The following is a 21,390-nucleotide window of genomic DNA, read 5'->3' as shown; positions in this document are numbered from 1 at the left end:
TACAACACTGTTGGCACTATAAGCCCTCGAGTTATAACGCAGGATTTTAAACATAGGGACATAAATTATGTGTGTGAAGGATGTGGAACCTCACGGATAGAGTTACCTGTTCGATGGCACAGGCCTATTCGATTACACAGTCGCGACCCAGACAGAGTGTAGCTGGGTTGGGGCGAAGAAATGATTTGACAACACCACGAAGCGGTAAAGGTTTTCATATAACGGACGTAAATCCATGGAATATCTCATGTAAAATATTCGGCACCACGATGTCTTTGCTACCCCTCGAGTCCCTCTGCTTAAGAGAGAACTTGGATTCGGACGATGACTGGGATACAGACCTGGAGCCGGATGGTGAGTGGCCTGTTTGAAAGCATAGACCCGTTCAATGTGCAGTACGGTTGTTTGTGTAGTTTCAACGCAACTATATCCATTTATAAGTTTGCAAAAAGAACAAGCCTATGATATCAGTCCGACTCAATTGCCAGAAAACGAACAAAGCCACAGGAACATTTCTGGTGCTGAAGTGTACCTAGAAGCCTGCAAACTGGCCGGCGTGGTGCCCGTCTCATACTTTATACGAAACCTGGGCTCCTCCACCATGAGCCTCAACCACCATGGACTGGGACCACTGGGGGCCAAGGCCCTCGCCATCGCATTGGTGGTGAGGTTGAAAATAGATTGAAATAGAGCTGCGTGGTTTATTTGTTAGCTGTTAAAGTGAAATTAAACTGATAAGCAGTGTTTGTCCAGGCTGACATGGACATCAGCACTCTGGAGCTGGCAGACAACCACCTTCTGGCAGAGGGGGTGATGTACCTGGTGGAGATGCTGAAGGCCAATTTCACCATCCAGAACCTGGTGGAGTATCATATCTGTCCACTGGAGGGCGCAAGAGCTTTGCTTTCTGCAGGACTGCGTCTCAACGTCAGACATGATTTGGGAATTTTTTTGTTTCCTTCTAGGATTTGTCCAACAACCACCTTCAGTCTGCTGGAGCACAGGGTGTTGCTAAAATGCTGCTGGATAATATTTCAATAAAATCTATTAAACTCTCGGGTAAAGCGCACAAGATTATACATATTCCACCAAAGTGAATCATCAGAGGTTACTTACAGGAATATTATTAATAATAATAATAATAATAATAATAATAATAATAATGTTCTTTACAGGAAATAAATTGGCTGAGGATGACGCTAAAGTCTTTGCAGAAGCATTGGCAGTAAGTTATTCAAGATCGACATTAACACCAACTTTTAACTTTACTTCATATCTTGTAAGTCTCTCTCTCTCTCTCTCTCTCTCTCTCTCTCTCTCTCTCTCAGCTCAATTTCAGAGTAAAGGAACTGGACCTGAGCCATAATGAGTTCTGTGGACGGGGAGGAGAGCATTTAGGACAGATGCTTGGTTGAGTGAAATTCACTGTCTGATCCCAATGTATTTTCTATTGTGTCACTAACTTACAGGAGTCACTGTATGCTTTATTTTATTTGTATTATTTTCTTATTCTTTAGCAAATAACGAGGGTCTGGAGCTCCTGGATCTAAGTTGGAATCATCTCCGAATGAAAGGGGCTGTGGCTTTCTGTGCTGGGCTTAAGGTGTGGACACATCAACGACTTTCTCGATCTGTGGACTGATGCCTCACATCAGATTCATTCAAATATAAGCCCCATATTCCATATGTAGGTGAATATGACCTTGAAACACCTGGACTTGTCATGGAATGGTTTTGGGAATGAAGGAGCCCTGGCTCTGGGCGAGGCCCTGAAATACAACAACACTCTGGTGCACCTCGGCCTCAACAACAACCGCATCACCAACGAGGGAGTGGGCATGTTGTGCAAGGGGCTGGAGGCCAACGACACCCTGCGGGTGCTCCTGGTGGGTGGAGAAATTGCATTGAAATGTCAGTGCAATATGCATGCACAAAATACGTTGGGCTGGTTATTAATAAAAAAATGTATTTGGCTGCAATAGCAGTTCATTATAAAAGATGCCAATATGCCTTTTTCATATGAGAATTCTTTATATTTATATATTATCAGAATCCTGCTTTAATGTATGGAAGTGTATTGCATTCATTGGGGGGTGTGGTGACAAATTCAGCCTGTAATCTCAACAGTGCAAGCAACATATTCAGCGAAGCAGAGTGTGCATGATGGTTGTAATGATAAACAAGTATCAAATACAAGTAAGACAAATACGTTATAGATCATACACTGCTTTAGAACAAAATGCCTCTCACCAGCTTAAACAAATGACAATTAAGAAAGAAAGTACTGTACACTTTTGCATTTTACATACACATTTTTGTTTTGTCACTGAAGTGATCAACTACTTAAGTAATAAAAACATTGATGCCAGATGAAATTCAAATACCCAGCATATCCATGAGTAATATCATATGATGCAGTGTGATATCAACCATGTCTCCCCTCTCCTCTCCTCTCCTCTCCTCCTCTCCTCCCCTCCTCTCCTCTCCTCTCCTCCTCTCTAGCTGGCATACAATTCTTTAACAGTAGAGGGTGCACTGGCTCTGGTCAATGTGGTGAAGTGCGCACCGAGATGCGCTTTGGAGGAGATCGACATTTGCGTGAGTGACGAGTGGAGCTCCGATATGCAATGTGCACAATGGCTGTGGAACGTATAACTCCAACAGGGAATCCATTTCTTTGTGCAGAATGTTTTGGTAAATGAGAACTTTGTCCAGCTGTTGGAGCTCACCTACCAGGAACACCCAGCTTTGGAGGTGCAGTATGGAGGGGTGGGGGGCTTCATTGCTAAGAAGCCCCCAAAACGCCTTGACCCCATGAAGGTCATCCAGGTCTGGTTGCCCAACCAATTTTTTTCATAACATTATTTCTACCATAAACAATGTCAGTTCGGCCCCCAAAATACCCTTCCCTTTTAAAATGTAAAACTGTTCCATGCGCTTTATTGAAGTCATCCCATTATCGAGAATTTTTTTGAGGCAAAGTGCTGACATGTTACCAAATGACCAAAAACGTCTATTTTTAAGGATTATCTGGACCAACGCAAGCTTCGTCTGTGGGACTTCTTCAAGAACATCGATAAAGATGGAAGCATGAGACTCCCTGTTGCCGAGTTCAGGAAGGCGGTGCAGGTTCTCATATTCAGAGCCAAACAACTGACTGTGACGTTTGCAGAAAATGACTATGCTGATAAATTTGCAATTGCGCGCCACAAACTTTTCAGTCATCTTGGATCAGCTCAGATCCCAGTGACATTCACAGTTGTCATTGTATAATTTGGAATCATCAAAGCATTCCGATGTGGTCCAGAGGTAAACACTGTATTCTATCTGTTGCGTCTCCTTTTTATTTTGAAGCAATCCAGCATTCCCCTGGATCGCTATCAGATCGAGGAGCTCATTCAGAGACTTGACCGGGAAGGGACGGGCATAGTGGACTACAGGTGAACAGTTTGCCTGACGCGATGCTTTGATCTCACACACACACACACACACATCTACTGTATGTGTGATCTGTTTTCTTATCCTTGTTTCTCGGGTGGAGGTAGTTGACATAAGACATGGCTGTTGGATTTATGAGCTGGAAATATGCCCAGATTGCAATAACCTGGCATGAGACCGGTATGAGGTTTTTATAGTGTGTGAGTGTGTTTTCTCTAAACAGGGGCCTGGTAGACACCAGGAAACAGATGATGAGGGATCACCGCCGCCAGCTGCGTAAGGTCGAGTCGCGCGAGAAGAAGGAGAAGCAGAAGAGCGAGCGCATCCTGAAGACCTTCCAGAGCGCGGTGGAGGCCGTCACCCCTCGCAGCTCCATGGTGATGTCTCCCGGAGGAGCCAAAGAAGACTCCGGCGGCCCCCAGCACTTCTCTGCCACCCCGCTGAGCTCCTGGCACCACATCGTCATGTGCAACAGCAGCCGCTACTCCGCCACCAACCTCAGCAGCGAGCAGGTCAACCTGCCGGCGCTCGGGGGAGGCTCCCAGCACCAGCACCGTCCTCCCAGTTCCCCGTCCATGCACTCCTACTCCCAGCCCAATCTGCTGGACGACTCCCCTCGCTTCGCCCCGGGCAAGTCCATCTCCGCCCAGGGAGTGCACTCTGATCCAGAGGGCGACGACAGCAAGCTCAGTACGACTGTGAACCACCTGACTAGATCCAGGCCGGCCCTCAACGCCAACCAGCCAGCCGCGAAAAGCAAAACAGGCAAAGTCAAGAAAAAGAAGAGCAAGAAACAAGAGCAGAGCAAAACCTAGAGAACTTCACTTAAAAAACACGATTTCCCGATTTCCCTTGATTTCTTTGTTCAATATGGTGACTTAATAAAGATTGAAATGATAGGGAATTATAATGCATTAGTGGTCTGTTTCAAACGGCACTCATACAAATCAACCTTTGCCAAGCACAGTGAAGAGCCTCGTTCTCGTATATAAAACAAGCTACCACAAAGTACACATCCCCTGGGAGCAATGCTTTTCATAAAACCTTGGAACATCGCCAGGTATAGATCCGCTGGCCAGTGGTTTTCTAATACTACCTCAAACATTGCATGATTAGAGTGAAACATTCCATATCTTTGTTGATGATAGAGGTAGGGTTTTACAACATTGGCCTGATGTGATGGCACGACACATTGTCTTCGCTGATAGTGCTGTGAACAGGAGCAGGTGTTCGGTCCTGAAGTATGAAAACAAACAGAAAAAAGTACTATATAAGCCATAATATCAGACAGTAGAAGTCATAACTATTCTGACGGCAGCAGAATGATTGTCGCTCTGTATTTCTTAGCTCTGCTGAGCTCCACATTAGCCCGGGGGGTATGTATTACATATCTCATTGCTTATACATTTATCCTGTCACCTCAAACCTCTGTCTGTATTCTATGTGAACAGCATGTCTATATGATCCTCCTTGTTAGTATGTCGCTCGATGGGGTGAAGGAAATCGCAGGAACGGGACGGATGGCGGCACTGGAGACAGGTGTACCTGTGAAGCCTTCTTGCCCAGTTCTGCCTTCCCTCTAAAAGACCTGGTGCTGGTGGAGCAAACCGCCGTGGAGATCAGTCATAAGCTGGAGCTGGAGATGGGAAAGGTACCTGCGACAGGAGATTATACGCATCACTCAGGCAGAACGAATGAATGCCCGAAAGACTTGTATGAACTAACCGACCTGCTTTTCAGCTGGAAACCTACGAGATCAAGCTGACGGCATACGCCGTGAAGATTGTGAACTTGACTGCGGAGATCGAGAAGATGGAGAAAAATCCTGACTCCTACAACGAAGCCTACTTTGAGAAAATAAAGATTGAGATTAAACAAGTGGAGGCTCTAGTTATTGAACTTCAGTTGTCAGTTCAAGGCTCCACTACTGTCTTCGAGTCTCTGCATGTGCAGGTGAGACTGAATAAACTGCTGTTTAAAAATGGATCATGGCAGCACATGTGTACTCATACAGTATGATACTCTTTAGCTTCTATTTGTTACCGAAATCATGTTTCTTATGGGAGGTCAATCCTAATACCCCTAATAGTATCCTAACAATCCTAAGAACAACTGTTTTTGTTTACAACTAGATCTCAGTCATGGTGGAGACCCTGACTGAGATGGAGAAGATCTACGACAAGAACCTGGTCCTGGTCACTCGCCGTGAGTACATCAAGATCCAGCTGCAACTGGAGGAATGTGAGCGGCGCCACCAGGAGATCTTCAACCCCAACATCGGTGAGAAGATGGCTCGCACTGTAAAACACCAATGGCCCGACCCTTTGATGCACTTTGCTAACTCTACACTCCCGTTCCTCTCCCTTCAGGGTCCTGTGCCCACAAAGGTATCATCAGGATCAGCCAGCCCATTGTCAGCCAAATCAATGCCCACCTCAACTCCGGATACAGATTCGGAGGCTGGGGTAAAGATTCGAAGCCTGTCCGCGGAAGTGAATCTATGTATTGGTATTCTGGGTACAGCAGCGCCTCTATTGTTGACATTAAATTATACAGCAGCTACAAGAACCTCGTTTTAAGAAACAACTACCAACACCACAACTTGAAAAGCGGCTGGGGCGGCACGGGAAACAACTTCATTGTCCGCGACAATACTCTGTACTATCAGATCAACAGTCCGTTTAGCATGGCCAAACTCAATTTCACCTCCATGACATATGAGTACAGGGTGGTTTCCAAGGCGACCACCAGATTCTCCTACTCCCACTCGCCCAATCAGAACTTTGATTTTGCCGCCGACGAGACGGGGCTGTGGGTGACCTACGCCACAGAGGAGTCCAGCGGTCGGATTGTCTTGGCTAAAATCAACGAGCCCTCCTTCGGAATAGAGGAGGAGTTTCAGACCAGCGTGTACAAACCCGGGGCGAGCAACACCTTCATGGTGTGCGGCGTCCTCTACGCCGTGAGAACGATCGACATCCAGACCGAGGAGGTGTTTTACATGTTTGACACCAAAACCAAGCGAGAGAGCTACATCAGCGTTCCCTTCGAGAGATTCCAGGAGGCGTACGTCAACCTGGACTACAATCCCACTGATCAGAAGCTTTACATGTACAACAACGGCTACTACGTCAACTACCACCTGTGGTTTAATCACACGGCTAACGCCATTGAGGAATCACCGCCACTTCTGGCTTAGTGGGCAGATGATGTTGAACTGAAATATGTGATACCGTATGAATAAAAACAAATCATATCTGTTATTGTTTCTTGCAAAAATACTTCACGAACCCTCTCTACTCAATTGCCAATAAATTCTCTTGAGCATTATGATGGTGTCACATTTCTTCTGTTATAATTGCAACGGCACTGCTGTTCTTTGTTGCTGAATTAATATAATCCTGTGGCTCATTCCAGTGGCCGTGATAATAATTATAAAAAGCTGTTGACCATAGGGCTCTGTGGTGCCAAGTAGTGCTTGGGGAGCAGAAACGATCATGCGAGCGACACATAATATAACTCTTCATTGACTGATTCAGCGTCGTGAACTGAGAACTCAAAGTATTTCAAAACTAAACTCGAGATTTGGGAGGGGCTTATTCACTTTTGGAAGTGTATTCAAGACTCTCACGTGACGAGCCAAATCCTCTCTCAGATCACCTTGCCTAGCCTTGCACAAATAAATTTGCAGGCATTGATTTGTGAAAATATACACGTGAATTGGATATCCATTTGTTTCCCAGCATCACACTGATCAATGGCGGTAGAGACATCCATATCCCGATGACCAGCGTCAAACCGTGTGAAGAATCAATATCGAAGATCCAATCAATCAGCTGCTATAGATGAATAACAATGAGGCATCTTGCTTCATTCAGTTTGATTTAATCAAACATGAGGATTCAGGTTTAGAGAGCTTTAAAGAACTGGATTTGATTCCCCTCACAGGTTCTACATGTGCAGTACAGTATGCCCAGTATGTATGCACAGTATGTCTCCCCCCCCCACCGGCTGTAAGGATGTCTCTAATTTCATGTAGGTTAGGCAAACTGGAGAAGCCCAGTTGGTTGTGATATCGCCTCTCAGCACCAGAGATCCGCAGTAGACACATTATTGACCCTACAGGGATCAATAACTCTCAAACCTATCACTTAGGAAGGCCCTCTGCACCGACACAACCAAAGGTATTTGGAGTAGTACGGGCTATGGGGCAGGGGGACCAACTCCAGCTCGAGAGCTAGTACCATGGCCAGATGTATAAGATGCGCATGATTTTGTGTGGGAAGAAACCCACTTGAACATGGAGAGAACACGGATTGATTTAAATAATTTGAATCTATTGCATTACTAGTTAGAATTGCATTAGTGGCGGTTTGCCACATTGAATGTATTGCATGTTATATATTTATATATTTGCAAAATTTGATATTTAATACAGAACAGTAATATTTAATAGCCTTAATATTTAAATAAGAGGAATTAAACAACCTTTATTAAGAATGGAAACAAAATGTCCTTAAACCAGGTAATTAAACCACTCTATTCAATGGGACTCAAGCAACTTGCATGTGAAGAAGCAGCTGTGTAGTCATCCCTAAATACATAATTGTAAAAGTTCACCAGGAAAAATCTACAAAAGCTAAGTGCATGACTCACATGTACACATGAGTGCACCTGAGGCTTTTCTCACTATTTTCAGATCGTGACCATAAATTCAGGATGCCACGCCATCAAAAGCGAGAGTGAATAAATAGAGGAATTGCTGCGTGTTGATACACTATCTGCAAATGTCATAAAACCTATCAGCAGTTAAAGTACTAATGATGAGATGTGGGATGGTGGTTTTTTTCAACAGTGTGATAAGAGTCGTCTTTAAAAACCCACTGCCGGGGAAGGTAGGGAGACATTGAGTTTGAGAGCATAATTAAACGGAGACATGGTGTTTGCAGTTCTACTGCTGGTCTCAGCACTCAGCCCTGCGTTGGCTTGGATAGTAAGTGACTTGTGATTTCTATGACAAACCAGGGTAATGAGTTATTATGATTTTATATTCTTCTTGTTTAATCGGTGGTAGAGAAAGTTGTTGAACTCTTCATGTGTACAGCCACTGGAGGACTGGGGATCTGGAAATGTGACTGCATCTGAGGGTGACTCTGGCCAGTGCGTTTGCCACGTCAACCTGCCTGACACCACCTTCCCTGCGGACCGGGTGGAACACATGCAGCAAGTCACCAAGGACCTGATCCTGGAAGTGGAAATCCAAATAAACAAGGTACTACAAGAAGATGTGAATCAAAGATCAGACGTGTTTTTTATTTTATTTCTAATGACGACAACCTAATGTGCCTTTGTCCCTCAGATGGTCAGCTACAAGGGTGAGTTGGAGATCTTTTTGGGAGAGCTGAAGAACTTGACCGTCAGAGTGGCCATTCTGGAAAGCAACCCGGACAACTACGTCAAACTGGACTTTGAGCTTCTCAGGATCGAGCTCCGGGAGTTTGAGGCTCTGGTGACGCAGCTCAAAGAGTCTCTCAACTCCTCCTCACCGGCGTTTGATAGTCTATTCACCGAGGTAAAAACAAAAAAGGCAACTCACAACGTGCGCACCAGCGATGAGGTTCAACTCACGCCATCCTCGCAACTGGTCTTTTGTTCTTCTTAGATCCACAACATGAGCCTCATTGTGGACCAACTGGAGACTTACGACAAGAGCAACCTGGACGTGATCCGCATCGAGTTTGCTAAATTGCAGAAGAAGCTGGAGGATTGCCAGAAAGAGACGGGAGGCATCATCAAGCCAGATATCGGTAAGAAGTCGGTGAATTCATGTTGGAGGCAGGATGGTGGCTTGATAAGAGATGAACAGCCAACCTAACCCTCTTCTTTTCTTCTAGGAAACTGCAATCACAGAGGCATCGTCAGTGTCAGCCAGCCCATGGTCAGGCAACTCAATGCCAACTTGAATGTAAATTACAGATTTGGGGGCTGGGGAAAAGATTCCAAACCTGTCCGGGGCTACGAGTCCATGCACTGGTACGGCGCATACAGCAGTCCCTTAGTGTATGACTTCTATTTGTACTCTAACTACGATAAACTGATTTTGCGGACTGCGTTCAAGCACCATGACATAGTGAGCGGATGGCAAGGCACCGGCAACAATTACATTGTTCATGGCAACACCCTATATTACCAGCACAACTCTCCTTTCAGTATGGCCAAACTGAATTTGACTTCTTCCTCATACGCCAACAGAGTAATCCCACAGGCTAGCCAAAGGTTCTCCTACAGTTATTCAGAAAATCAAAACATGGACTTTGCTGCAGATGAGAACGGGTTGTGGGTTATTTATGCCACAGAGGAATCAAAAGGTAAATTGGTCATTGCTAAGATAGACGTGCCGTCGTTTGGTGTGGAGGACGAGTGGAACACTGGTGTGTACAAGCAGTTGGTCGGCAACGCTTTCATGGTGTGCGGAGTCATGTACGCCACCAGGTCCGTGTCTCTGAACGCCGAGGAGATCTTCTACTCGTTTGACACCAAGACCGGGGAGGAGAGACACCTCAGCGTCCCCTTCGAGAAGTTCCAGGAGAGCTACTTCAACCTGGACTACAACCCCACCGACCAGAAACTGTACATGTACAACGACGGCTACTACATCGCCTACAACGTGAAGTTCAACTGAGACTTAAGCTGTCCTCTCTTTACAGCGGAACGTGTCGTAATTTACACAACCCGATCTATGTTTACCTGTAGTCCTCCTGTATTCACTCCGTTCACTCCAATGGAGTCATTGTCATGTCATGAAACTCTGGAAAAATTGTTTCCTTCTTTTCCAAAATAAATTCCACTGAAGCATTCAAGCATTATTTTTTTTTTCTTCATATGATTATATTCCTGTGTTAAAGTCTGACTGAAATTGAAACTGCAGTATTTTGTACCATCACTTATAAATGTACTCATCAAGCACTCTTTCCGCTTTACATTGAAAAATCAACTTATGCATAATGTTTAAAAACATACACTCTAGTTTTTTTTTTTTTTTTTTAAGCGCGCCCCTTGTTCTTTCAAGCTCAGTCGACGTTTTTATTTTCCGTACTCTCGTGAACTCATCAGATACACTAGTTAATGTACAGCCAATCAGGTCACAGCAGAAGATTATGAAACCACGTCCACAATTAAGCCACGCCCACAGTGTATCCCTCAAAGGTCAGTTCATGAATATTAATTAGGGCGAGAACCACTCCTCCTCAGTGCCGGAGATAATCAGGTCATGATGGACAAAACAAAAAAAAAAAAAATTTTAATAAAAAAAAAAAAATGATTATGAATGTTTTATGATGCTGTGTTTCTAGTTTGTAATTATTGTACAGCATTGATAAGGTGCATATTATCATTGTGCATCCAAGTCATTCTGCAGAATTTGGTGACATCAACACAATATAGTTTTTGAAATAATTGTATATTCTTCAAGTCACTTGAATCAAGACGTAACAACAAAACAATCAAAATGACACTATTGTGTAAAATTATTCTCTTTGAAAATACAGCTTCCAGAAAGTAAAAAAAAAAACCAATACATTACCAGAAAGCTGCACAAAATCAAATAAAAAAAATCAAATCTCCCATGTCAATTTGTGTGTCAAACACCCCAGCTCATGTGTATGGTTATATTCAATTTAATGTTTTTTTTTTTTATTGAATTTTGAATTTAAGGTATCATTCATGCAATTTAAAATTCTCACCAGAAATGTGCCAATAACATCAGATACCTTTGAAATAAAGCACAAACGACTCGAAATCTATACTATACACTCCCAGTACACAATTACATAAAATTGTCCACAAAATATGATTACAGCTTCACTCAATACAGGTATGATTGTAGCATTAATACAAAATATTGAACTAAGCTCAAATCAAAACTAAATTCGGAGATTCAATTCGGAAATTGAGCATTTAAGTAAAATTTAAAAATGGATGGGGGAAACTCAATAAAAAGTTAATTGTTTTTTTTATAGCTGTAAAAGGGACACAGATGGCAATAACAAAACTCTGATAATACTCAAGGGTGTGTGTACATGACATGAACATCTACATTTATATAAATGATGGTAACCTCATAACGATGGGAATAGGTCATATGTTTTCCATCAGATAATAAGGGGTATAAAACCCCACGGGCCAGGACAGATATCAGACAAACAGAGTCATGAGGCCTCCAACTCTCCTGCTTCTCTTGCTCCTACCGAGTACCGCTCTGGCATGGCTGGTAAAAAAAAAAAAAAATTGCTTCTTCTTCTACTTCTGAACAAATTCCTGTATTATCCCTACTAGAAATATTGTACTGTATTTACAGTCGATGGAGGGCTGGGATTCGGGCAACGTGACGGCATCAGCGGAGGAACCAGAGTGTGTTTGCAGGGTGTATCTGCCCGACACCAACTTTCCGGTGGAGAGAGTGGAACACATGCAGCAAGTCACCCAGGACCTGATTCTGGAGGCGGAGATTCAGATGAAAAAGGTAGAAACAAAACACGTTCTTACAGTTATGCTCCTAAATCTATTGAGGTGGAATCCTCGACTGGAAAGATACTGGATTAACAGCACCAGAGTAACTGCTGCTTGACACAGTACAGGCTACACCACAACATACATTCACTATAATATTGACGTTCTTTTGAGTTCAAAAAATTGTATTTGCATTAATGTATTTGCGTTTTTGTGTGGTGATGCTTCAATCTTCAATTTGAAAAAAGAAAAAAATATATAAACTGTATAAAAAAAACATTTTCACATTTTTTTATTGCAGTTATATACTGTATATTGAGCGATAAGCAGCAATGAGGTGTACCGGAGAACAGCTAAGCAGAATACATTCATTTAGTTTTATACGTTAAGCTTTGATTGAGTGAGAATTTGTGTACAATGCCATTTCTTTTCTCAATATTACAGATATTGACAAACCTTGTTGAGGAATGAACAAATATGGTATAGAATATATATGGTAACATTTGAATTTATTGCATAAAACTGTTAATGTTACTTAATGAGTTTTATAGTTTATACAGATAACATGATTGCAGGATAAAAATCATTCTCCTCAAATGGGGTTACATCCTGAGAAAATTCCCCAGAAAAGTATTTCTAAGTATTTTGGACCGGACCATACTGCTCTACAAAGTTTTGCGCATTTTCACTCATGGGAAGTTTTTGTCAGAATATGGAAGATGAAAAATACATACTATAATATAAATAAGCTACGATGAATTTCGACTTCAAATTGTCTGACAATTGTAGTGGAGATGATCTCGAAAAAAGCATGTTTTCTCTTCAGGTGATGGGCTATCTGGGTTATTTCTAATGATGACAACCTAATGTGTCGTTGTCCCTCAGATGGTCAGCTACAAGGGTGAGTTGGAGATCTTTCTGGCGGAGCTGAAGAACCTGACCTTCAGAGTGGCCATTCTGGAAAGCAACCCGGACAACTACGTCCAACTGGACTTTGAGCTTCTGAGGGTCGAGCTCCGCGAGTTTGAGGCTCTGGTGGCGCAGCTCAGAGAGTCCCTCAACTCCTCCTCGCCCGCGTTGGACAGCCTACACGCTGAGGTAAAGACATTCGGCGAAAGCGTTTTGAGGCGGATTTCGATTCTGAGACGGGTTGGTGACTAAACCGCATGTTTGTACCAGATCCACAACATGAGCCGCATCGTGGACCAGCTGGAGACTTACGACAAGAGCAACCTGGAAATGATCCGCGTTGAGTTCATCAAACTGCAGAGGATACTGGAGGAATGCCAGGAAGAAACCAAGGTCAACAAACCAGATATTGGTAAGACGGACGCCCGTTCAGTTACATGGTTATTGTTTTCGATGGAAAAGCCAAAACTCCCTTTTTTCCATTCCCGTTTCCCTTCAGGGAACTGCGATCACGGAGTCATCGTCGGTGTGGGGGAGCCCGTGGTCGGCCAGCTCAACGCTCACTTGAACGTAGATTTCAGATTCGGGGGCTGGGGAAAAGACTCCAAACCCGTCCGGGGCTTTGAGTCCATGTACTGGTACGGCGCATACAGCAGTCCATCGGTGTACGAGTTCAATCTCTACTCCAACTACGACCAGCTCATTCTGAGGTCATCCTTCACCCATCATGCTCTACCACAGGGGTACGAAGGTACTGGCAACAACTACATCGTCCACGGCAATGCCATATATTACCAAACTGGCAACCCGTTCCGCATGTCCAAACTGAATTTGACCACCTCCGTTTACAACCAAAGGGACGTCCCAAAAGCTAGCGAAAGATTTACCTACATTTATTCACCCAAACAGTACCTGGACTTTTCGGCCGACGAGAAAGGGTTGTGGGTGATTTACGCCACAGAGGAGGCCAAGGGCAAGATGGTGATCGCTAAGATAGACGAGCAGTCGTTCGGGATCGAGGATGAGTGGACGACCGGGGCCTTCAAGTCACTGGCCGGCAACGCCTTCATGGCGTGCGGCGTGATGTACGCCACCCGGCCGGGGGACCTCACCACGGAGGAGATCTTCTACTCGTACGACACCAGGACGGGGCGGGAGAAGCACCTCAGCGTCCCGCTCCGGAGGTTCCAGGAGAGCTTTGCGAATCTGCACTACAACCCCACGGATCAGAAGCTCTACATGTACAACCAGGGCTACTACGTGTCGTACGACGTCAAGTTCGACACTGACTGGACACCTTTCTATGTTCACTGAGAGACTGAGAAAAAGCTGATTCACAAAAAAATAATAATAATAATAATTTCATCAAGCGTGTCACGTCTCTAAAATTAAAGGCAACTGGAGCATTCAAATAAGTGTGTCGCATCAGTTGTTTGACCGAAAATTAAATCGGAGAGGGAGAAATTATAACCAATAAACAGTGTGAAGCAGGGATTCCCAGCCTTGGGGTGGCGACCCGCCGCGGGGTCAGTTGATATGGACACGTGGTCACAGGACGTTTCCATTGCTTATTTAATGATATGTGATTAATTTATTCTCAAAAATAAAAATAAAAAACATAAATAGGTTTGAGATTTATCATAATTTCTTTGTCATCCATTTGGAGCTCCCTCTGCATATCATTCCTAATATGCAATGTGGAATATGTACACTTTGACCAGTAATGGGAGTTTTTAAAGTATAGTAATAAGGACTCAATCTGTTGCTTATAGGCCGAAATGTGAATTGAAACACATACAATTGTTGATTCTCGCCCTAAAATGAAGACAAAAAAAATGAACATTTTTTTGGTCCTAAAAATGCGTTTGAGAACCCCTGCTACAAAGCTAATGTAGGAGCTATATTGTCTGGGCGGTGTCAGTGTGAGACAACCCCATGCACCACCCCCCGTCCCGCTGTATCCTTTGGAGTAAGGTTTCATTGTGTCCTCCCCGCCGAAGCTTCCCGCAACCCCTTCTCTCGCTGGGCCTCGCTCCCTCCCTGAAAGCCAGTCCCCCCTCCGTGCTGGGGGGAGCGAGTGGGGGGAGTAAGGGGGAGGGTCAGGGGGAGGTTATGGGGGGGGGTGGGGGGGGTTCTCTTTGTGCTCTGTTAAGAGCATGGCTCCATCTGGTACAGAGGACCACGTCCCAGTAGATTATAAATTCCAGCCCCGGGGGTGGTGACTTCCACTTTGGAAGGTCGACAGCAAATAAGTACGAGTTATTACAGTCATTACTGTTTCAGGAATTTAACTAGGTTTTTTTGGTTTATTTTGCATTTCGAAATCTGTTCCGACGCGTCGTGACGAGCGATTAGATCAAATGTAAAACGCCGTCCATTTTACGAGTGCAACGTCGTGAGATGGGAATGGCCTGCAGAACACACGGACACACAAAAAAATTCAGCTCTGTCACTTTAAGTGAGGAAGCATCTGTCGAGATGCGAGCGAGGGGGGATGTGAGGATGTGGTACCCAAAGTGACATCACACCCAACCAATCACAGCCCTCCTCCGAGCTCTCCCCTCCTCCTCCTCCTCCTCCTCTCCTGCTCCTGCTCCTGGGAGGCGGTTGAAATAGGGACTACCGCTGATGCTGCGGTCTGGGGCCGGTGGATCCAAAGCCTTTAGGTAGGGTGTGTTTCCGTTTTCTGGGAATTTAGTGTGTGATTATCTGGATTCTGTGGTTCAGGAAAGGGACACGGGGAAGCAGGCATGGGTAGCGATGTGGGGGAGAGGATGCTGGGAAGATGGCTGTGTGTGTTTCATAACACTGCTAAGATGATGTTGCCTCTGTGACTGTTAAAAGGGACGGGAGCTGTGTGCATGTGCCATGTCTGCGTTTTGGGCTGTAATTTATTTGAAAGCATCTCCAATCAATCATACATTTCAATCAGGAATAATCAAAGGACCCATTTGATCAGAGTTTTCACAATATAGAAAATAGCCACCGCAGATGCTCTGCTGCCTGAGAGTCCTCACATATCTGGTTGCATGGGTGTTGGTGCGTGGGCATGTTTTGGGCTTCGTGACCAAGGTGACAACAGTGAATGAATGGAAATAAGTCCAACATCTCATCTGACCTGAGAGAAACAGGGGCCCGCGTGTCTGAGCGCAGTGAGTCATCCCTGTGTTGCCGCTGCGACTGCCTCCTATTCATAGCAGCCGCCACCGCCAGCCCACTTCCTGTGCACGTCTGAAGGCTCACTCTTTTCACACCCGACTCAGATTGCGATGCCATGGGACTTCGACCGCCGAGCCGTCGGGGGAAGGCGCGATGAGTCCCACTGCTGATAAGAACAGGGGAACGAGGGTGAGTTACAACCTGGGCGGCCACACTCACCACCCGATGATCTCAAGGCGCACAACTGACTCTCCCCTGTCGCGTTAGGCCCATCCGGACCTTGGCGGGGCTCAGCCAGGGCAGCCATGGCCAAGAGAGACTACCTTCTGGAGGCGGCCAAGCAGATACGCATGGCGCTGGACAGGGAGGTTAACGAAGACTACGAGGCAGCCTTCAGCTACTACAAGAACGGCGTGGATTTACTGCTCAACGGTGTACAGCGTAAGGGGGCTGCGTCCATGTCAGTCTGCATGTCAAAGGAACTTGCATATAGTATACTGAATACTAAAGTAGCGACATGCATGGTTTCTACAAAATCACCAGGCATGTGATGAAAATGTGATTCATAGAGGAAGAGCATAAAAAAGAGGAACTTATTGGATGTGTTTCCCTTGGATGCAGTTTGTCAGTGATTGACTATGTGTTACTGGCGGGTTTTATTAGTTCAAAGGCCACTCATGTGACGGCGCTAGTCAATGTTTACACTAGCTGTAGAGGTATGACTCCGCGGGATACGCCGCCTGAAAATGCCTTGACTGTTTTCCAGTGGACCCAAATAATGAGCGTCGGGAGGCTGTGAAAAGGAAGACCACGCAGTACCTGAAGAGAGCGGAAGAAATCTTCATCTCACACCTGCAGGACAACCTGGGCAAGGGAAGCTCTCACTTAGGGGTAAGGTAACTGATTTCTTTCGGACATTTACAAAAACGCAGTTTTGAGGGATTTCCACTCTGTTGGACAGACCCCAGCAGCACACATTGACATTTAACTCTTGAGAGTTTGAGAGCACAAATGAGCACTACCCATCTTGTAGTCCCATCCCTCTGGGTGTTAAAGTCCTCTCCAGTTGTTTATTTTAAACACAGGGTAAAATCTCAGTTCACCGACTATAGTATTGGAAATATATTTACAGTAACATGGAAAATAAAGATGAAATAAAGAATACATAATGTATACTATACCTTTACCACCAGGGCTACAGCAGCTTGAGATTCCGACCAATTCGACACCTGAGCTCGCCTGTGGAGGACCTGGAGATGTGTAAGGTGGTGGATGTGGTGGACAAGGTAAGCTGGGACCCCTTTGGAACTTTTAGTACCAAACAAGCACTTTATTTCTGCAGACATTGTGTCTTGACACCCATGCTTGGGGAAGATAAAAAAAACAGAAAGAATTTGTTGCTAAACCCAAAGATGAATCAATTTTTCATATTTGTTACTGCACAGGTCCTGATTGTCCAAAGCATGGTCAATAAGGAGACATTTATTGTGAAGGTGAGTTCTCTTCTCCACTCTTTAACACAGCCTGAGTTGCTGCTGCAGTATGTTACACAAACATAGAACAGGTTTTACACCAGGAGGCAAAGCTTTATCCACCGGCAGCGAGGTATTCTGGGTGTTGTCTGGCAGAGAGCGAGCAATGGGAGTTTCTCTTTATCGATCAATCGAAAAGCCTCCACTCTCAGCCAGCGCCGCTGCCCCTGCAATTTAAGCAGCCGCAGAGGTGTGATGAAAAAAGAGGCAATCCTCTCAGAGGCATTTTAAGTAGTGGTTGACTGCTTTGATGCAACTAGGTCCATGTCAGCGCAATACATCCAGGTGGATCAATCAATCAATTGACTGAATTTCACTCAAAACTGAGTAGGGCTGAACAACGCCGCTCCGGACTCCTGGTCACAGTCGAGGTTTATACCTTGTCGTGTTTTTCTCTGTTTCTTTCCAACCAGAGTTTGGTCAAGTCGAGCTGGGAGAGCAGAGACCAGCCCACCATCATCCCTCAGGGGGTGCCGTACATGGTGAAGCTGCTGCGGTACTACGTCAGCGAGGATGCCGTGTACCTGCACCTGGAACATGTACAAGGTGAGGTCCAGGGACCACGCCCTGACCGCAGGAACGCCACAGGAATAATATTTGCAGTTCAATGGTGTCATTTGCTGAGATACACCAACACGCTGTCATTTTCCCCCTTGGATGTCAATGTAAACTCACATTGCTCATTATTGACATGGTGATTATTTTCCCCCTCGGTTCCTCAGGTGGGAGGCTCTTCTCTAAGCTGCACAAGGTGAGGCGTGAAAGAGCCAGGGAACACCCGGAATGCTTCGGTGCCAGCCAACATAGGGTCAAGATGAAAAACAGCTACACTTCTCCCTCGATCAGCGCGGAGTACCAGCACGATAGTACATTAGGCACGGGCACCACCCCTTCCCCGGACGGAGCGAGGGACGTCAGCCCGGCCTCCTCCCCCACCTCCTGGGACGAGACCCAGCAGCGCTTGGAGAGCTGCGGGACCCACTCCTACATCGAGGAAACGGGCTGTCTGCAGAACACGCGCGCCTCCGCGTCTTTTTATACCCGGTTAGACCGGCCCACCTCACTCTCTGGGCCTGCGAAGACGCACGTCAAAGCCCACATCCACCCACCAGCCCCCAGTCTGTGTTTGCGCCCTTATGAAACTCAGGAACCACCTGCTCTTCCTCTTGCGTGTGCTCGTATTAGCCACACTCTTGATGTCATGTCGGAGCTTCAGAAAAAGACGGCTGGGATGGGACTCCTTGAATGCAGCACTGACTTCGAAGTCGCCTGGAATGCAGCGGATCCTCTGCACAACGGCGAGAGCATCAACCCCTATGCAGTGGCCGACACAGAATACGAACCAACTGCTGGACAGTCTGCATCACATGCAAATGGAAGATCTGTGTCAGTGAACGCCGGAAATCGTTGCACAAACTCACGAAAATGTTCCTCTCCGGCTATTTTACATCTTCCTCTCCATTGCCAAACCGAGATCTGCACTTCGGCATCTAGGATGACTAATGGTTCTCACCAGGTATCTGAAGGTACCACAGGTACAGCGACAGACACCGCAAAACATAAAGGAGCAGAGGATCAGAGCAACAGTAGTCCGATCACAGAGGACAGTAAAACAATGGTGGTCATCAGGAGTACAGACAGAGCAGTATTCTCCGATTATACGGACACAGGGACCGCGCCGGAAAACTCTGCATCTCTCGCCCTTTACCATAGTACCGCTGGGGAACAGGGGACACACCGAGGGAACTCTGTGGCCCTTTCTGGGGTGAAATATCAAGAGGTAGGCATCTCCCAAGAGACAAAAGAAGGAGTAGAGGAGGCGTGGGAGCTGCTGAGCCCCGGGGGGAAGGAGGCACCTCCAAGTACGGCGTCACCGTGCACCTCGCAGCGTTTCGGCTTCCCCGGGGCCCCGCCTCACAGCCGGAGGGGAGATATGAATGCCTTTCTGAAATCGGAGGGATGGGAGGCCCAGGGGGAGGGCCAGTTCATTGAGGTGGATGGCTGGTGCCACGTGCCTCACTTCCCTGCAGAGTCTTCCAAAGCCAAAGAAAAGGCCCCGCAAATCTGCTGGGGCCTTCCTGAGAAAGAGGTGCGTGTATGGGGGGCCCAGATCCTGCTGGCCCTCGAGAGCTTGCACCAGCAAGGCATCCTGTGTCGGGACCTCAACCCCAAAAACGTCCTGCTCACCAGCAACGGTGAGTGCACCAAGTCAGCCTACACCAGTAAAAGATCTGTAAGGGGGCTCCATGCTTTTTGACTTGAGATAAAAAAGCACAATGTCTTCCCAGGAAAGGTATATTTGACTTTCTTTGGCCAGTGGAGCGAGGTTCAGTCAGAGATCAGCTCCAGAGCGATGGAACAGATGTACTGTGCTCCAGGTACCACCAAGCATGTTGATGTCTTCTGCCACTGTGGTGATGAATGATACGTACATGTTCAACTATTAAAACCATGTCAACAAATAAAGTTATTACATTTGGAGGTGACATTTAAGAACAAAATGAAAACAAACTTGTTTGTTTTTTTTGTTTTTTTTCAAAGAAATTGGAGGTGTTTCAAATATGACAGAAGCCTGTGATTGGTGGAGTCTGGGAGCGTTGCTGTTTGAGCTTCTGACAGGAATGGTGAGCAAAGAGAACCTACTTACTTTAAAGTGCTCGGTCTCAAAGTAAAGTCTGTTCCCTGAGATATTAAAGCCGTTGAGCCCTTGTGCACCTTCTCACGCAAAACTCTGCTCCTCCAGCCACTGTGGCAGCTCCACCCGGCAGGAATAAACTCCCACACCCAGCTCCTCATTCCAGACCACCTGAGCACTGCGGCAGCCTCCCTGCTCACTGAGGTAGGACTTGGTAGTGCGGAACAGCGGATGCGCCAGACCCGATGACGGCAAATGACACGCAAGCGCCATCATCCTTATCGCCATATTGGTTCCTGAAGTCACTGTACTGTATTATCTACTCCACAGTTGCTCCAGTTTGACCCCGGCTACCGGTTGGGCTCTGGAGGAGGAGGCGTGAGCGACATCAAGTGTCATCCATTCTTCAGTGGTGTCTCCTGGAAGGCTCTGAGCTGCTAGATCTACTGCCAGCACGGAGGCGCGCTGCTCTGCTGCTTCTCTGGAATTCTGGGGCCCTCATGTGGCCAAAGTGGATGCAAGACTTAGGGCCCTGCCTATTTTAAATTGCCAACACAAAAATGTCCCTTCGACAGTGTGCAGCAAAATTGGATTGATACTTCTGCGTATGAAGGAGACTTTTAGCCTCTTGAGGTAGAAACTGAAAGCAATTTCGAGACATTGACACCGTTGTGAAATTGTACAGTACTGTACTGTATATTCACACATATCAACATCACACTTTATCACCACGCATGGCCAGTGATGCATATTCTCATCAAAAACTGAGCATTAAGAGTTTCACTGCTATGAGTGACAATAATTGTTTGTCAACCAAGGGAACCATGCAATAAAATACCTCTTTCTGTGTTTGCCATCACTTTAATTGGGGCATATGTCTATGCAAAGTTAATCATCAGAACATGGTGGGTCTCTAGAAAGAACGTATCCAGATATACTTACTTTAGAATAAGATTCTTGATAGAGCAATACTTTGAGGTAATGATGACAAAATGTTCTGGCTCAACATACTGCCACATGAAATTATCTTTATTTCTATGTAAGCCACTAAGAGACAATTAATGTACATGCATGACAATCCACTGAATTCTGTATATAACAAAACCTTGAAAAAAACGTATTTTCAGTCTAGATTTTCCACTTGCTCTTTTTTTGTCGCTAGATTGTGTAAGTCACTGGAAACGAAGAAATTAAACACTTCTCAGGTAA

At 45.6% G+C, this 21,390-nt stretch overlaps 5 protein-coding genes across 5 annotated transcripts; all 5 read left to right on the top strand.

The window, feature by feature from the left end:
* Positions 1-269: 269 nt before the first annotated feature.
* Positions 270-4,253, top strand: lrrc74a (leucine rich repeat containing 74A; the record flags this gene model as incomplete). Its single annotated transcript, XM_080012027.1, has 13 exons — positions 270-354; positions 489-664; positions 754-861; positions 966-1,059; positions 1,176-1,225; positions 1,329-1,410; positions 1,518-1,603; positions 1,692-1,886; positions 2,503-2,598; positions 2,686-2,829; positions 3,025-3,129; positions 3,355-3,440; positions 3,662-4,253. 13 exons carry the CDS (start codon positions 270-272, stop codon positions 4,251-4,253), a joined length of 1,899 nt encoding a protein of 632 aa, XP_079868153.1.
* A 213-nt stretch (positions 4,254-4,466) lies between these two features.
* LOC307238872 (olfactomedin-like) lies at positions 4,467-6,637 on the top strand (the record flags this gene model as incomplete). Its single annotated transcript, XM_080012026.1, has 6 exons — positions 4,467-4,498; positions 4,733-4,814; positions 4,916-5,089; positions 5,179-5,391; positions 5,571-5,718; positions 5,808-6,637. 6 exons carry the CDS (start codon positions 4,467-4,469, stop codon positions 6,635-6,637), a joined length of 1,479 nt encoding a protein of 492 aa, XP_079868152.1.
* A 1,737-nt stretch (positions 6,638-8,374) lies between these two features.
* Positions 8,375-10,120, top strand: LOC307239510 (olfactomedin-4-like; the record flags this gene model as incomplete). Its single annotated transcript, XM_080012922.1, has 5 exons — positions 8,375-8,431; positions 8,543-8,710; positions 8,798-9,010; positions 9,101-9,245; positions 9,333-10,120. The coding sequence occupies 5 exons, from the start codon at positions 8,375-8,377 to the stop codon at positions 10,118-10,120; spliced, it is 1,371 nt and encodes a 456-aa protein (XP_079869048.1).
* A 1,785-nt stretch (positions 10,121-11,905) lies between these two features.
* LOC307238871 (olfactomedin-4-like) lies at positions 11,906-14,169 on the top strand (the record flags this gene model as incomplete). Its single annotated transcript, XM_080012025.1, has 4 exons — positions 11,906-11,959; positions 12,832-13,044; positions 13,126-13,267; positions 13,355-14,169. 4 exons carry the CDS (start codon positions 11,906-11,908, stop codon positions 14,167-14,169), a joined length of 1,224 nt encoding a protein of 407 aa, XP_079868151.1.
* Positions 14,170-16,319: 2,150 nt separating this feature from the next.
* rps6kl1 (ribosomal protein S6 kinase-like 1) lies at positions 16,320-20,622 on the top strand (the record flags this gene model as incomplete). The annotated part of the gene is made up of 11 exons (XM_080012024.1): positions 16,320-16,455; positions 16,781-16,905; positions 17,208-17,300; positions 17,460-17,507; positions 17,960-18,092; positions 18,269-18,902; positions 19,260-19,741; positions 19,835-19,924; positions 20,088-20,170; positions 20,290-20,385; positions 20,512-20,622. The coding sequence occupies 11 exons, from the start codon at positions 16,320-16,322 to the stop codon at positions 20,620-20,622; spliced, it is 2,031 nt and encodes a 676-aa protein (XP_079868150.1).
* Between the last annotated feature and the right edge of the window lie 768 nt (positions 20,623-21,390).

The sequence above is a fragment of the Zeus faber genome (genome assembly GCF_960531495.2).
Source record: "Zeus faber genome assembly, chromosome: 13".
In the NCBI taxonomy this organism is placed as follows: domain Eukaryota; kingdom Metazoa; phylum Chordata; class Actinopteri; order Zeiformes; family Zeidae; genus Zeus; species Zeus faber.
This window is presented reverse-complemented; position numbering and strand designations above follow the sequence as displayed.